The 17,548-nt window shown below is 48.4% G+C and overlaps 1 protein-coding gene across 1 annotated transcript in view; it reads right to left on the bottom strand.

Annotated features, from left to right (window-relative positions):
- Positions 1-17,548, bottom strand: part of PIK3C2B (phosphatidylinositol-4-phosphate 3-kinase catalytic subunit type 2 beta) — a 46,874-nt gene that overhangs the window by 9,545 nt on the left and 19,781 nt on the right. Inside the window, exons 14-27 of the mRNA XM_008066666.2 lie at positions 15,974-16,116; positions 14,507-14,695; positions 12,232-12,325; positions 11,969-12,063; positions 11,328-11,508; positions 10,422-10,529; positions 9,695-9,787; positions 8,589-8,718; positions 7,610-7,746; positions 2,833-3,002; positions 2,186-2,342; positions 1,712-1,821; positions 634-835; positions 83-207 (exon numbers count right to left, since the gene is read on the bottom strand). Of these exons, the coding sequence (XP_008064857.1) occupies positions 83-207; positions 634-835; positions 1,712-1,821; positions 2,186-2,342; positions 2,833-3,002; positions 7,610-7,746; positions 8,589-8,718; positions 9,695-9,787; positions 10,422-10,529; positions 11,328-11,508; positions 11,969-12,063; positions 12,232-12,325; positions 14,507-14,695; positions 15,974-16,116 (1,934 nt within the window). The remainder of the gene's footprint in view (positions 1-82; positions 208-633; positions 836-1,711; positions 1,822-2,185; positions 2,343-2,832; positions 3,003-7,609; positions 7,747-8,588; positions 8,719-9,694; positions 9,788-10,421; positions 10,530-11,327; positions 11,509-11,968; positions 12,064-12,231; positions 12,326-14,506; positions 14,696-15,973; positions 16,117-17,548) is intronic.

Raw genomic sequence — 17,548 nt, 5'->3', positions numbered from 1 at the left:
TCCTCCCTCCCCCCGCCCCGATCCGGTATCCTTTCTCCCTCCCCAGCATCCCTCTGTGAAGAGCATTCACAGGGGCAGCTACCTGGGCAAGAGAGAAGAAGGGAAGAGCAGTCGTAGCTTATTGTGGAATTCCTGGAACTCTTCAAACGTCCGCTGGATGTAGGTGGCCTCGTGGGCGTTTTCCCGCATCACCTTTACCACATATATCTGAAAAGGTCCAAATCTTATGGTATACCCGCCAAACCCTCCTCTGCACCCAATGAAAGGGAGAGGTAAGGGAAGGGAAGTGTGTATGTCAGGGGAGGAGCATGTTCCAGAAGGAAGAGGGCAGGCATCTCTCCGATGGAAACAAAAATGATAGAGAGCACATAAGGCAGGAATCTAAAAGCTAAAATTTCTTGTATGCGTTTCTCAGGACCCTTGACTCAGAGGAAACAGCCATCCAATACAGCTTCCCAATTCCAGGCAGATCACGCGAGCAGGAAAGAGGAAAGTGGCCTGGGATTGCTCCCAGCACAGGACACTCAGTCACCTCCAGTGCCCACTGTGCGAATGTGTAGAAACAGTCAGAACCCCAGTAATCTGGGGTCAGTGGGAAGGAGGAAACAGGGTCAGATTAAAGAAAACACTTACATAGCCCTTGCTGGGGTGGAATATCTTCTCATGGCGGCAGAGAAAAACATCACTTATGCGTCCAGAGCTCTTGAGAGTGTGTGTTCGGGGGGCAAAGGAAAGGGCCAGCCGGTCATCTGAGCCCGTGAACTTCATCTGAGCCAGGTTATGGATGAAGAAATTGAGCTTTGTGGCTACACTGCCCAGGCTGGACTCAATCAACCTGGCAGGAGAATGAAAAGAAATGAAACTATGAACCCAAACTCCCACGGTTTTGGCAATAGGTATTCAATGGAACATTCCCTAACTCCTAAGACTAACAATTAGCTCAGATCAAATCATTTTCCGGTGTAATAGTTTCACAGAACATATGACTGGCACACAGTTACCTCGTGCGAATCCTGGGCTCTTATTTCCTTCCCTTGCTGCCTACCTGAGCCAAAGATAGTCAAACCAAGGTAGGAAGGAATTAGGGACTCAGTATAAATGTCTCAATATTGCTATACTGAATTTCAAGGTTCAGTACAATGGAACCTCACCAAGCCCTCTTCAATTGAGTTATTTCAATTCAAAAGGAAAGGTCGTATGTTAGACCTAAGAGAAAATTTAGCTCTCTAAATTCCAAAAAGAATATATAATATAACGGAGACATTATCTTAATGGACAAATTGTAGGCTTATTACAGAGACACATTCTTGCTGTTATACATTATGGGTCTTAAAACATTGTCAAATATGGGAAAACTGAATCATGGACTTCAATGTTTTGGCAAGGGGTAAAGTCTGACCTGAGTGAGTTAAAGATTTACAAAAGTCATATTATACTTTGCACCAGAGTCAAAGTCTTGGACTGAGACCTGATGAGACTATAGATAAGAGTGATGGCAATACCCCTAAATACAAAGGACAGCACCAAAATACAGATGGGAAACTGAGGCCGAGAGAGGCAAAATGCTTTATCTAAGTCAGAGGCAAACTTTAACTCTAGGCTTTCCCGCCTGAGCTAAGCCTTTTACCTCTTCCCTACCCCCCAGCTCCTGCCAATCAAGCAGCCTGGGAATTACTCAGGGTGGGCAGTGCTGTTTTGCACAGGGTGTTACCTTGTGAAGTAGGTAGTGGCATTGGCCTCTGTGTCCTGAGGCCTCAGGGCGTCATATACATACTTGAGGTCCTCCAGGTCTGAGAGCTCAGGGATCCCACAGGACAACATCTAGAAGGAGCAGAAAGGAGAGAGGGTGCCTGTAACAACAGGGAATTCCTGCTTCTTCTCCACCCTGAGGCAAGGTTTTCTACAGCTAGGTTCCCTAACCCTTCTAGAGAGTGGTAGATGGATGCTTTGGGCGGTGGCTGGAGAGCCACAGGAATCGAGGGGCTACAGCAGGGAGTCAGACACCTACACAGACATCATCGTCCCCAGGGAGTCTGGGTCCCTGCCAGTATGTAGGGCAGACAGGTACTCAATCGGGGCTCAGAGAAGTAAATCCCCAGAAATCCTCTGAAGCAAGACAAGGAAGTCTTAAAGATGGTGCCAGATCATAAGACGGAGGCATTCAGAAAGGGATGGAACTCCTCACCAGGCCCAGAAGGTTGAGGAAGAGGTGGGTGTGCTTGCGAATGAGGTTGTAGGCTTGGCAGCAAAGGTCAACAAAATCATGGAAGCGGCTGGAAGGCTTGTCACCCCCATTGATGACATACGCCATGTCCGAGGTGAAGACAAAGGGGGCACGGTCCCTGGGCCAAAGGGAACATACAGGTAGAAGGTCAACATGGAGGAGGAAGCCCACCTGGTGGGCCGCATCGGGGAATGGTGTCCCTCAGCCCTCGTCCTGTAGATGAACCTGGATAGATGGGGCGCTAACTTTGTTTTTCTACCTTAATCTTAAAAGATCCCCAGAGATAGATATTTCATATTCTTTTGGTTTCTTATCTGTGAGCCAGCAATATTTTTTTTTCAGGATATCTAACTGCATTCCCTTTGGCTACAGTTTGGGCTCACTTCTCATTGCTTGGTCCTCAGTAGGGAAGAATAGCTGGGTCCCACCTTCTTCTGTAAGGCCCTACAAGAACTTGACCTGTTTATTAGTCTCCTCCAAAACTGCTCGGCCCAGGGACCATGCTCTGAGGTCCAGCTCCTTCCATCATGAGCTTGTGATCCAGCTCTGACCCATTTCTGCTCCCCTCCCTATCCTCACACCCATCCTGGCTTCAGGAGATCACTCACCGCTTGATGTTGCCAAACATCTGGGCATGACCAAGGAAGCGGCCAAAATCAATGTGGAACATGTGGCCGGTGGTCTTCAGCATGATGTTGTCATTATGTCGGTCACAGATGCCCAAGATATAAGTGGCCACGCAGCAGCCAGCACAGGAGTAGATAAAGTTCTCCACAGCCTGAGAGGGGTTAAGGCAGATGGAAAGAGTGACATAAAGCTGGCTTGGAGAGCCTCTGGGGGCCACAGCTAGACGGAATTCAGCCAGCCCTGGCTGCTTTCTTTTGTGAATCCTCAAAGTACCTCACTTCTGCCTGTTCATTCTTTATCACACACTAAAGTACACACTCATACACACAGAAATGTCTCCCAGATCTTATGGAGGAGATGATGGTTTATATATCTCCACCACTGCATCTGAATGTCATCTTCTGCACCTTCCTTTTTTCTAGGGAGGGGACTGATCCAAGAGCCCAGATGGATCCGTCGAGACTGAGGAGACCTTGACAAACAGAAAGATGGATGTTCACAACTTTCCCAAACTGGTCATGATGGTCACAACCCAAGTACAGCCACTGAGGCAGCCAACTTAAGGATCCCTTTCTGACCCTGCTCACAATTCTACCGTCCTCCTTCCTGCCCCAAATAAAAGTCTTGTTCCCAGAGTTCTCTGTAACAGTTAAATGCTAATCTAATTAAAGTCACTGCACTCTTAAGAAGAGCTGAAGCAGCTTAACACTTCTAGAGAGTGTTTTACACTTGAAAATCAGACATCTCTAGTTGGTAAAATGTGTTAGAGGTATTTTTGAGTTTAAGGCAGGAGAGGAGTGGTGAGGGGTTGGATCTATTTTATTTTGTCTGGTCAACATATGTCCCCCTTATCTATCTTCCCAGGAAGTAAAAATACATGGAATCAGCAAATGGACACCCTTCGCTTTCTAAATCCCCTTGGTGAGACTTGCAGAAAGACTTATTAGCAGAGGGCAATAGTTGTTGTAGCCAGCTAGGAATGCACAAAACTGGGAATGAGAGGGAGCTTAACAGATATAGAAGACTCACCCTCCCTGCCTCCTTTCACAAATCTTCACCCATCCTTCAAAGACCTTGAGTCCCTCATCTTTGCAGACCTTCCTGGCTCACACTGACTCCTCCCCCTTTGAACCCCTATAGACCCACTGCCCCCTCTGTTCACTCAACGCTCACTTGGTCATTCAGTCCCACAGGGTTTGGGGATCTCCTCAACAGCTTCTTGGCTGTTCCCCAAAGCCTATTACAAAACTAGCTACACACAGAAACCCCCATTCCAGCTACTTGTCAAATTACAACCTGATGACTAATCCACTGAAACTAAGAATAGAAAGTTGTAAAGAAACTACAGAGTTTACCTTCTGGAAGAAAAAAAACTACTTCTAAGAAAGGAAAACATATGAATATAACCACTCAATGAGGACTATAACCCACCCACTTCCAGTCTTGACCTTCATCTCCATCAAATCTTCTCCCTGTCACAGACAGATGCTCCTTCTACCTCCAATGAATCTTATTTTGGCTGAGAATATAGCTTGTGGGTAAGTGACTAAATTCTTATCACCTCCCTAAGTTACACAGTGCGTCAGTTGCTTACTGGAAAGAAATGTCACTCTCTAAAGAGGCACTCTCTTGATTTAAGGGGCTTCACTTGTAGGATGTGGGGAACTCTGACGCAGTAGGTGTCCAAGATGAAAATACCTCTAGTTCTTTTCTTCTGGAAGTCACCATAAGAAACTATCGGCATTATTCTAGCAGAAAGGCTAACAGAGATAAGACGCTATCTTTGAAAGACTGAGATTAAACACTAACTTGTAGAGTTAGTTTCTCTGTGTGTATTCTTATTGTACATACTTTCATCACTTTTTTTTTGAGTCAGAGTCTCACTCTGTCACTCAGGCTACAGTACAGTGGCACAATTACTACTGCAGGCTTGACCTCCTGGGGTTCAGGTGATCCTTCCGCCTCAGCCTTCCAAGTAGCTAGAACCAGCGGCATGTGCCACCATGCCTGGCAGATTTTTTGACTTATTGTAGAGATGAAGTCTTGCCACGTTGCTCAGGCTGGTCTCGAACCCCTGATCTCAGGTAATCTCATGCCTCTGCTTCTCAAAATGCTGGGATTGCAGGCATGAGCTGCCACATCTGGCTTTAATTTTTTTATTTATTGTAGAGACGAGGTCTTGCCAAATTGTTCAGGCTAGTCTCGAACCCCTGGGCTCAGGCAATCCTCTCCCCTCTGCCTCCCAATGTGCTGGAATTACAGGCATGAGCCACTGCACCTGGCCTTTCATCACTTTTATTGTGACTCTTTATTACACTGACAGGTAGTAATCATAACTCCAGCACCTAGCACAGTGCCTCTGCATACTGGCGGGTGTTTAATACCTGAAAAATACATATTAGTATAAGGAATATATGGGGTTGGGAGTGGGGAGGAAAGAATCAGTATGCTTTCTCTCCAAGGGTAGAAGGTCTTGAAGTTTACTGCATGGAGGGGGCAGGTTTTAAAGGATGGGGAAAGAAAGAAATGGCTTTCCAGGCAGAGGAAATACAAGTAGTAGCCCTTTGGGGTGGAGCATAAATTAACATAAGATGGGAGGGTGTAGTGGCTCAGACCACAGGGGTAGGCTGGGCTGGATTACAAAAGGCTCTGGGTGCAGGTGTGAAACGTCATGGATATTGGATTCAGCTGTTAGGACATAGGGAGCCTTGGAAGAAGTAGAGCAAAGAGTAACACAAACAGATTTGCACTCAAAAACACAACCTCTGAAATCAGGTAAAGGCTGCCTGGAGCAGAGGCATTCCAGTGGCTCAGGAGCAGACAGCAAATAGTTAAGCAAAAGTGCTTGTAAGAAAAGAGAAAGGACCGGGTGTGGTGGCTCAAGCCTGTAATTACAGCACTTTGGGAGGCCGAGGTAAGAGGATGGCCTGAGCTCAAGGGTTCAAGACCAGCCTGGGCAATTTGGTGAGACCTTGTCTCTACAATAAATCAAAAAATAATCCAGGTGTGGTAGCATGCGCCTATAGTTCCAGCTACTTGGAAGGCTGAGGCAGAAGCATCGCCTGAGCCTAGCAGGTTGAGGCTGTGGTGACCATAAGCATGCCACTGCACTCCATCCAGCTTGGGCAACAGAATGAGATTCTGACTCAGAAAAAAAAAAGAAAAGAAAAAATGGAAAGACAGCTGGGCAAGATGGCTCACCCCTCTAATCCCAACACTTTGGGAAGCTGAAGACAGAGGATTGCCTGAGCCTACGGGTTCGAGACCAGGCTGGGCAACATGACAAGACTTCGTCTCTACAACAAATCAAAAAATTAACTGAGCATGGTGGCACGCGCCTGTAGTTCCAGTTACTTGGAAGACTGAGGCAGAAGTATCGCCTGAGTCCAGCAAGTTGAGGCTGCGGTGGCTATGAGCATGCCGTTGCACTTCAACCTGGGTGACAGAGTGAGATTTCAACTCAAAAAAAAAGAAAAGAAAAGAAAAGAAAAGTGAAAGACTAGGACAGATTTATTTGAGAGGGAGTTGGGAAGAAGAATCGACAGGCTTGGTCCAGCAGAAGGGAGGCAGAAAGAAGCATTAGGAAGACGGTGGCTCTTGTTTGGGTGACTGCGCAAGACAGTCACACCATTTACTAATGAGAAACACAAAAAGCAGGCTTCAAGAAACACAGGCTGGCCTGCACTGAGGTTGAGGTGCCACAGACTATAAAGCTAAAGGGAGGGAGGAGGGCTAGAGGAAAGCCTCAGAGGTCATCAGCATATGGGTGTAGCTGAAGTCATAATAAAGGTGGAGCTGGCCAAGAAGAGTGCAGAGAGCACAGCAGGCCAGAAAGGAAGCCCTGGGGAATGCCGGCACTTAAGGCCATTTAAGATCATCTAATTACACATTCACTAAATGACATTCTGATTATAATTTGGCAGCCCATGCAGGTTTTCCCTCAGGAATAACATGCTTTGATATATATAAATTAGTATCTAGATCCCCTTGAAGTTAAATTTATGTACGTTAGCATTCTGGCATATAGCCAGTCTCTTATGAGTTTGATTATTGTGATTTGTTCCCTCCCAATGCTTCTCCCCCCAACCTAATTAACCCAGAGACTAGAGTTGTGAAGTTATGGACCAGTCGTAGATCACAGCAGACCACCAAGGACCTATCACCTGTGAAAGCTCCATCTCTATCCTAATCTCCAATCGAATCTCATCAGGAACCAGTCAGCCCTCTTTTCTAATCTCTTTGATTCATATCTAACCTCAAGCTCCGACTTCAAGTTACAGCCCTGCCATAAACCAGCTCCAAAACTAGGAACAAGAGAGTCAATCTTACTTAACTCACACCTATGAAAAGAAGGGGCTAGATGAAAATGATCTCTGAAATCTCTTTCCACTAACTCTTGTTCTAGAAAGCACCACTGAACCCCTCTGAGAACATAAGAGATATGAAACAGAATCCACAATTAGGAGGGATACAGGCAAATTCTCAAAAAGTTGAACCCCTTCCTCCAAGGCTCAATCTGCCAGGGAACTCAGCAAAGGTTTCCCAGTCCGATACCAAGGGGTTTTTCTCAGTAGGCTTACAAGAGTCATCTGACTCACCCCTAAATATTTGGAGGCACCAGTCAGCCAAGGAAGAGCATGTGCTTCCCCCCTGACAAAGCTGGGCTGTCTTCTCTCTGCCTGTGCAAGTCTTGTGGTTACAGAGCCATGTGCCAGAGTCAGGCGTGCCCCACCCCAGGTGTGCCACTCTCAAGCCTACCTTCTCATACTCATCCTCCCCAGGGTTGTGCTTCTGCAGCCAGTCTGCCAGGGGCCGGTCCTTGAAGGAGCCGGTCACCCCGTGCTCCACCTGGATCTTGCGCAGGGTTTCAGCATTGGGGATCATCTCCACCATCCCTGGGAGAGGAGGAACTGGGGTCACACTCTGCAGCAGAACAAAAGGGACTACAGGCGGAGGACTACAAGAGCTGTGCTGATACTTCCCTATACACTACGCTCGACAGCATCTGGAAAGTCTGATAACAGGAAAAGGATAATGATAGAAAGGAAGTCACTCCCCACGCTTCATATCCCACACTGTGACTCTTTGGTCTCCCCAGTTTATAGCTGCTGCTTCCTTTTTAATTTTTACTATGGGGATATCCAAATATATTTAAGAATAAAAAGAATGGCATCATGAATTCACATGTAGCTATCACCCAGCTTCAAAAATTATCAACATTTTGCTCATCTTATTTCATCTATTTCACTCACCCAACTGTTTCCCCACTCGCCACCACTCCGGCTGGAGTATTTTAAAGCAAATCCCGGACATATCATTTCACTCATAAATATTTCAAGTATAATTAATAAGGCCACCATGCCGTTGTCACATCCAAAAAAATTAACAATCCTTCTTTAATCTCGTCTAACCTAACCCAGTCTATATTCAAATTTCCCCCAGTTGTCTTAAAAAATATTTCTTTGTGGTTGGTTTGAATTATGATCCATAGTCTATATAACACGTAGAGCTGTTATGTCTCCAAGTCTGCTTTATCTTATAATAGTCTCTCTCCCTGCCTTCTTTTTTTAGGCCATGCCACAGCTTCTCATGGACTAACCTTGCCCTTTTCGTTTTCCTGGAGGAGGACACAGTTCATGTTGGGAATGAGCAGAAGGAGAGCAAGCAAAGGGGTACCCCTCCACACCCTATGCCTGCCCATCCTCCATCACCATCTTCACCCCCGCTCCCGACTGACCTCTCCCCCGGCCAGTGGAGAAGCAGCGGAAAATGACCATGCGCATGTCCAGCCCCTCCTGCACCCAGATCTTGCTCATGATGCGAATCATCTGCAGCGTTAGCATGTCCTGGCGAAGGTCGTCCCCGCACTGGATAGAAAAGGAGGGTGACCAAAACCCATCTCGACTGCCTCCCCTGGCTTCTACATCTCCCAAACTAGAGAGACAGGGAGGGACTGCCAGTTCTCCTGCCTCGCAATGCTCACCTGCTCCCTCGGTTCACAGCAGGCCAAAGACGGGTCAGTGACCTTCCCAGTTTGCCCATGTGGGGCTTCAGTTCCTCCCTGGCTCCCATGTGCCCCCATCTGATTTAAATACATGTTCCTCTTCTGCATGCAGCCAGCCCTCCTAACCAGCAGGCTTTTTCCTGTTTTGGGGGGTGGTCTTTAGTGACAGGGTCTGGTTCTATTGCCTAAACTGGAGTGCAGTGGCACAATCATAGCTCACTGCAACTTCTAAGTCTTGGGCTCAAGTGATCCTCCTGCCTCAGTCTTGTAAGTGCTGGGACTAGAGCATGTGCCATCATGCCCAGCTTCACCAGGCCCTTTTAAAACTTGAACATTTTTACCTCGGATTTGGAACTTACAGCAAATATGTAAGTTCCTAAGTCATATTTTGTCTCCCCCCCTAGATTATATGTGCTCTGAGACTATCATTTACTTCTCAGAATCATGGATATATATTAGAGTTAGATGGGACCTTATGGTCCAACCTGCACCTGATATGTTAATTTCCTCTTCAGCATCCCTAGCACATGGTCATTTACCTTTGCTTGAATACCCTGAGGGATAAGCAGATCACCACCTCATCTATTCTGTTGTTGAGGCAACTGTGCCTTCTAGGAAGCACTTCTGAGGTGTCAGTTGCCTCCCTAAACCTAGCACTTTGTTCTTTGACCTCTGGGACCACAAAGAATTCTAACTTTTACCTGACAGTCTTTCATTTATTAAAAAGGCAGCATTGGCTAGTGGGGAGAGAACTACCCCAAGGGCTACTTCTGCCACCCTGGGTTGCCTCCTTTACTCTGTCACTGCTGCCTTACCAGCCTTGAGTCAAATATTCTCACCTTGAAGATGACACGGATATTTTCCCCCAGTGGGTCCACATTTTGGAAGGAGAGCTTGAGGGGGACGGCATTGGAGTTGAAGTAGGAACAGTCCTGTCACAGTAGAGAGGCCATTGACAAGGGTCAGGGTGGTCCATGCCCAAGAAGGAAAATGACTTATCCAGATCAACATGCTCCTACCCTTCTGCTGCCAGTCCACCCAAGACCTGCTCATGGTTTCTTCTCAGGAAGCTAAATTTCATTTTCTCCTTAAGTCATCATCCCAGTTTAGTTTGTTACAGCCTCAGCTCCAACACCTGCTGTCTCATCCCCTCAGTTCATTCTGCATGCAACTTACCAGGTGTGTGACTTCTGGCAAGTCACGTGTCCCACCTACACCTAAGTTTACTCCTCGGCCAAATGGGGTGCAAATAGTAGTGACTTTCTACAAGTTGTGAGGATGAAATGCAATCACCAACATAAAGTACTCAGGACGGTGCTGGGCACAGAGAGTACTCAATACATGATAGATGATGGCAACCATCCCCAACTTTGGGCCCAACATTGTCAGGGAGAGACCCTTGCCCCATCTCCAACCCAACTCCTCTACCTGCACAGCTGTTAAAAGTCCACACACATCAGGGATGGCAAGGGGCCACAAATATGCCTTTCTCCCTACTGTCTCTCAAGAACTGGGTCAATGAGGACCTCACCTCCACTGGGTCTTCCAAACCCACTAGTCACTCACCCTGGGCACAATTCCCTTCACCAGCAGGCTGGGGCTGAGTGGCAGGCGGCAGGAGCCATTGAGGGCAAAGAACTGCTTCACTTCCTCCAGGCCTGTGCGAAGGATTCCCTGGAAAGGAGGGGGAAGGAGGGTAGGGTGAGGTGGCGGCTGTAAGTTCCACTCAGTACCCGGCCTTGCCCAGGTAGTGGTAGTACTTGTAGTGGTTGGTGGTATGAAAACAAGCATCTGAGAAGTATGGACACCCTGAGGAAGGCCCTTAAGAAAGAAAGCTGCCTATGCCCCTGCCTGGAACAGTGCATGAAAAGCAACACCTAATACTTATAGAAGGTAGGCAGATGATAGAACAGCGTAGAGCAGTCCAGAGAACTGAGAGGGCAGGCTATCTCTCAAGGTGGAAGTGCTACTCACGCTTTTGCCAAGAAAAGTTAACAATCTGGACTTCAGTATAAAATCTCCCCATTCTTAAGTATCAGCAACCAGAAATGCTGCTGGCTGAACATAATGCCTTTGTATAAATAGATAAAAGTGCCCCTTCTAGGTAGCACAAGTCCTGAGCCATGGGTCACAGCATAGTGAACAAAAATGGCTGGATTTCAGCCCTCACTTGCCCTTTCTGGCTGGGTGCTCTTGTGGAGTGAACAACTTACACAACCATAATTAGCCTGTAAGACAAACAGCTGAAAAAAAATCTCAACATTTCACAGGCCAAGCAAAACACATGCATGGGCTATATCCAGCTTGCAAACTGCCTGTTTATGGCCTGCACGTTACAGACAGTCATCTGCTCCCAGCTCCTAAATCAGAGATGGTCAAGTGACTTTCTGCTGTACAGGATGCCTAAGAGTTAGTGACTGGCTACAGTAGCCCCAGACCAGAAATGGGGAGAGCCAGCCTCACCCCACTCACCTGTCGTGTAGATGGGGCTGCCTCACGGACCTGCTGGGCCAGTTTGGCCAGGGAGTTGACAAGCCAGCACTGGCGGTTAAACTCCTCTCTCAGCCCCTTGCCACAGCAGCACAGCAAGGCTGCCAGCAGATACTGGTAGCGGATGCTGAACTGGGAGTCCTTGAGGCCGTCCTTCAGCAACCTACAGAGCAGAGGGAGTACGGAGTCAGGACAGTCATGGGATCACAGGCAAGGTTGTAGGGGAAGAAGGGGTTAGACCCAGTTCCAACTCCCTGCAGAACCCACTCGGAACTTGGGAGGGGAAAGATACTCTGTGTGTATAGCTTCCACAGATGTGTTCACCTGTGCCCATACCCAGCCTGTGCCCACTCCACCTTTAAGTAGAACTCAAAGCCTCCCTGCATTTTGTTTCTCCTTTCTATTTCTGCCATGTGTGGGTAGAGAGAAGGGGCAGGGATGATCCTTACTGCGTTACATGGGGGTGAACTGAGACTTCTGAGGAAAAGATGCTAGTCCAAGGCCACGTGCTAAGTCAGTAACACACTGGAACTCAGACAACCCAGCTCCTACCCTTACGTGACCAAGACTAAAACACTTGTGAGAGACACTTGTCTACTCCCATGTTTCTGCACACAGTTTACCAGAAGAAGTAGTGAGTCACTCTCAAGTCAGAGACAGCTCGTTTCAGGAGGAAGCGCACCAAGGGGCTGTCCAGGTAACACTCATATTTTAGGGCCTGTTTGGGAGAAATGGGAGAAAGAGAATAGGAGGGCTTGTTCACTGCCTGTAATCTACACCTACTACGATCCCACTGGAGACTCTGGTTCTAAGGGGCAGAATGCAAATTGGCTTGGGGTCTTGGGTATGGAACCATCAGAATCAGAGGCAGTTCCAGACCACCCACCTGTACCAGCTGGGGCAAGTAGTCAAGCAGTTCGGCATCCGAGAGCGAGCCAATCCACTGGACGGCCATACGACGCACCTCCTGGTCTGGGAAGCTGCAAAACAATGCCCGATACCCTGACAATCCAGCTGCAGGCTCTGAGACCTGGGCTTCAGAGGCATGGATGGAGAAAAACCAATGTCTCCCAGAATCTGCCAAAGCTACTAGAGAAATCCTTAGCACCTTTCCTGGACAGCAACCCTTGGGAATGACCCTCCTTCATGGTCAGAATCTACCTCAGGCCAGGGAAGAACAATAGGGTACCCACTCTCACTCCTTGGGTGATTATTAAAAAATGGGACAAAGTCCTCAACCCAACTCCCAAAGATGTCTTCCTTGACTTCAGCTGTGCTAGAAATTCCCATCAACAAAGAGCCTTCGTGTGAGTTAAAGTATTCTTTTGTCTTGGTAACATCCTTAACACAAACTTTACCAGGCAAATAGAAGAAAATCACAGAATTTTATGTAAGGCAATAAATCTTGGCAAAGTGAGTTTGGCAAAGATTAGCAAAACCTTTGCCTCAAAAACTCCTAAAGGCAGGTCACAGGAATCAGTACTTTTTTTTGAGTTGGAGTCTCACTCTGTTGCCCAGGCTGGAGTATAGTGGCATGCACGTGGCCACTGAGCCTCGACCTGCTGGGCTCAAGTGATCCTTCCACCTCAACCTTCCAAGTAGCTGGAACTACAGGCACACGCCACCATGCCCAGCTAATTTTTTGATTTATTGTAGAGATGAGGTCTCGCCAAGTTGCCCAGGCTGGTCTTGAACCCATGGGCTCAGGCAATCCTCTCACCTCAGCCTCCCAAAGTGCTGGGATTATAGGCGTGAGCCACCATGCCCAGCCAAATCAGTACATTTTTATTACTGAGAGTGGCAAGAGACAAGTGAGGAATCCTAGATACTATCTAGAAAAGGCAGCCCCAGGGTGTGAGACTGGGAGCCTTGTGTCCCAGAGAACCCTTCAGGAGAGAGGGAAGACAGGACCGAACTAGAACTAATCGATAAGCGTTTGGGTTACACATGTGTATGCGTTTGTCAAAACTCAGTCAATGTACAGATAAAGTTTGGGCACTGCCTTATATGTAAATTTTGTCACAAAAGGAAAAAAAGATGAAGCAAACATTGAGCTCTAGTTATTATGTGCATGCTAAAGTATTTAGGAGGGAGTTTAATGATGCCTGTAATTTACCTCAAAATGTAGAAAAATTAGCCGGGTGTGGTAGTATGCACTTGTCTACTTGGTAGGCTGAGGTGGGAGGATTGCTTGAGCCCAGGAGGTCAATGCTACACAGTGAGCTATGATTGTACCATTGTACTCCAGCCTATGTGATACAGCAAGACCCTATCACTATAAAAAAATTAATTAATTAAAGGTTGGGCATGGTGGTTCATGCCTATAATCCCAGCACTTTGGGAGGCCAAGGTGGGAGGATTGCTTGAGCCCAGGAGTTTGAGACCAGCCTGGGAAACATACCAAGACCCTGTCTCTACAAAAATAAAAATAAAAAAAATTAGCCAGGCATGATGGCACCTATGTGTAGTCCCGGCTACTCAGGAGGCTGAGGCTGGAGGATCACCCGAGCCCAGGAGGTCAAGGCTGCTGTTAAGCTGTGATCATGCCACTGCACTCCAACCTCGGTGACAGAGACCCTGACTCAAAAAAAAAAAAAAATAGTTTTTCGTTTTTTGGGGTTTTTTTGTATCTGACTGATGCAAATTTTATTTTAGCATTTTAAATTCTAGATGAGTTACTTGATCAACTGATACTTCCTTGCTAGAGACCAGCTCGAGCCGGGTTCAGGGTACCCCAAAGGTGGAGACAGCATCAGCGATAGGGGGGAAGAAGAAAGAGAGAAAGAGAGAGAGAGAGAAAGAAAGAGACTGGACTCCAGTCTAGTGCAGAAGCCCAATAAATAGTTTTAATGAAGAAAAAAAAAAGACCAGTGGATGGATGGTTGGGTAGATAAATAGAGCAAATGCTAGTGACAGAACCTGGGTGGCAGGCATATGAATGTTCACTCTACAATTTTCAATTTTGTTGTGTTTGGAAAACGACCGTAACATTACCCTGGGGAAAAAAATAAGAAAGAAAAAGCAAAAGGGAGAAACAGAAAAGCCTGAACATCATTTCACCATTTTTCCCCCCAGGGCTGGCTCAGGTCAGTGACAGGGAGAGGCCACGCTCTGGCCTCTGCAAGTATACGTGGTCAGGAAACATGGGTGTCACAACTCACGTGGCATGCAGGAGCCCCAGGGCATCCTGGTGGTTCATGTGGGTCCACTGCTTCAGGAGAGCATAGATGTCGGGCAGGCAAGCCCACTCCCAGCTGGGGGCGCTAGCGAGCACCAGGGGGAGTGAGCTCACCTCGGAGTGGCAATAATATCGCTTCTCCCACAGGCGCTTCTTGTCAGCATCAGTGAGCCTGGGGGGGAGAGGGAGGGAAGGCAGGAAGAGGGTTGGGAGGTGTAGGAGGGAGCAGATGCATCTGGGGTGGAGTACTTACACTCAAGGGCATGCTACACACACTGCAATTGATGGTTCCCAATCTTTGCAGCATATTACAGTCACAAGGGGCTTAGTGAACTCCCTCGCCACGTCCAGGTCGCACCTGATACCAGTTAAGTCAGAATGTCTGAGAAGCCAGGCATCGGTATTTTTAAAAGATGATTCCAATGTGGAGCAAAGCCTGGAAACCAGGGTCCAAATCTTACCTTTGATCCCAACTCTGGGACATCACAGACTGAAGGCAGAGTGCATTGGCCAAAGGCATCGAATGGGCAACACCTCCTGAGGGCACCCTGAGGGCACCATTCTCAAGGAGAACCACCAGAGGGCAGCAGTCCCCCTGTGTCTGGACAGCTGAGCGGCCTCGGGGCCTCCTGGGGCCAGCTGTCGGCTTTAAAGGAACCTGCAGCTAATTGGGCCTCGCCTGAGATCAGGTGTCTAATGGGAGCAGGGAGCTGAGGGGCTAATGAAGTGGAGTCAGCAGAGGATGGGGGCAGGGAAGTCTGCAGGCACTCAGTTACTCTGGCTGGGACACGAGGAAGAGATGAGGGAGAGAGATGAGCCCATTCTCATTCCATCTCCCATTCCCCCAACTCTCATTCTCCCCACCCAACACGTGCACAGGGCTGTGCAGGAGCCAGAGTGGTAAACAGAGAGCAGGCAAGGGAGAAGCCCAGGTCCCCCCAGCTCTGATCTTACCCCTCCTTCTCCAACCCTGGTGAAAGAAGCAGCAGCCCCAAGGATGAGATCAGCCTGGACTTGCTTACCAGAGAGCTGCCAGCTTGCTTTGACACCCGATCCTTTTTGGAAAGTGACAGTGCCAGAAAAATGCAAAGGCTGTTGGCATGGAAGTGGCAGGAGGTGGGGGCAGGGTTGGAGGGCCAGCTGCCCCAATGGACAGTAAGTAGTAGACAGCATACCTGGGGTGTGGTCCTCCTGGGGAGCTGAGTCCACACCAAGTCCCCAGGTTGGGAAAGGCAGTCTCAGAGCTAATTTCCTGCCTCTGACCTCTCCACTTTTCCTAGTGTTGGCTCATGGAAAAAGGGTTGGGGGCTGCTATCACTTCCTGCCTCGGTGGCAATGCCCACCTCGTCCCACCTCCACTCCCAAAGCAGGAGGACAGGAACCTGGTCCTGGGAGGCAAGAGACTTAGTGGAGGGCCTGAGCCACAGATGGGGGATGCTCTGGGCCTCACCAGTACAGGGACTCCTTCTGCATGATGTCTTTAAGCTTGCGCTGGTCTTCCTCCCGGAGGCTGCCGAACTCATAGCGAGGGCTGAACTTGTCTCCAGGGGGACTAGTGAACTTGATGTCAAAGGCCGATGTAGGGAAGTCGATCTGGGGGACAGAATTGTAGCAGTGAGCGAGCACAGGCAGCGAGTGTGCGTTCCTGGCTTCTCTCTCACATCCCAGCACTCCTGCCTTATCCTTCCTTCCCTTTCCCTCGGGTTCTTTGTCTAAAATAACCCAGATGGATCTGGTGATCTCTAAAGTCCCTTCCAGGGGTAACTCTCAGCAAAAAATAAGAAGGAAACAAAAAGAGAAAAGTGAACAAATGAGGAACAGGTTCAGGTGAGATGCATCTAGTTGAGGGGACAAGAGCCAGCCAAAACTTTGAACAGAAGTGTCACCAGGCTGAGCCACAGGGAGCACCCAAGCTGAGGCTGCCAAACCTTCAGCATGGTCCTAGAGGGGACTGCCGCTGACCTGATGGGAGGTGGGACCACAGGCTGGGTGAGAGCCTTACCAACTCTGGATCCTTGCTCTATGCCAACAGATACTCATCCTAAAATGAGTATCTGAGCTGAGTGAGCCAATTCCCCAAAGGAATCCTAATTTCCTTCATTCAACAAATGTTTATGGAATCCTAACATGTGCTAGGTATTGTTCTAGACCCTGGATATAGAGCAGTAAGACAGACAAGAACACCTGCTTCAGGGAACGTTCTTTTTTTTTTGAGGGGGAGGGGGTGGGGGACGGAGTCTCATTCTGTCACCCAGACTAGAGTGCAGTGGCACGCTCATGGCCACCGCAGCCACAACCCAGTGGGCTCAGGCAATCCACCTCAGCCTTCCAAGTAGCTGGAACTACAGGCATGCACCACCACTCCCGACTAGATTATAGAGGTGAGGTCTCGCCAAGTTGCCCAGGCTGGTCTCAAACCCCTGGGCTCAGGTAATCCTCTTGCCTCCACCTCCCAAAGTGCTGAGATTATAGGCATGAGCCACCATACCTGGCGTAGGGAGCTTTCATTTGATATCATTCTATACCAACGTTGATATTCCACTTTCCATAACAAAGCATCTCATGACCGCAAGACAGGGGGCCAGGCATGGTAACTAGACCTTGGACCTGGCTAGCTCCTCCTCCTCCCTTTGGAGAATGGGTCCACACTATGAAAGCACTGAGTGACTGGCTGGGGGAAGGGCATCCCCTCAGGACCCAAGAAGGGACAGGTCAGATTTGATCAGTCTTAGAAGTAGAAGGGTTCAGGACTGAGTGCGTGGCTGAAGCTCGTAATCCCAGCACTTTGGGAGGCCGAGGTGAGAGGATTTCCTGAGTCAAGGGGTTCCAGACCAGCCTGGGCAAATTGATGAGACTTTGTCTCTTAAAAAAAAAAAGGGCCGGGCTCGGTGGCTCAGCCTGTAATCCCGCGCCTTTGGGAGGCTGAGGTGAGTGGATTGCCTGAGCCCGCGGGTTCATGACCCGCCTGGGCAGCAAGACCTCATCTCTACAATAAATCAAAAAATCAGCCGGGCGTGGTGGCCTG

Source organism: Carlito syrichta, unplaced genomic scaffold, assembly GCF_000164805.1.
Source record: "Carlito syrichta isolate Samal-C Ts95f unplaced genomic scaffold, Tarsius_syrichta-2.0.1 Scaffold309080, whole genome shotgun sequence".
Taxonomy (NCBI): Eukaryota; Metazoa; Chordata; class Mammalia; order Primates; family Tarsiidae; genus Carlito; species Carlito syrichta.
This window is presented reverse-complemented; position numbering and strand designations above follow the sequence as displayed.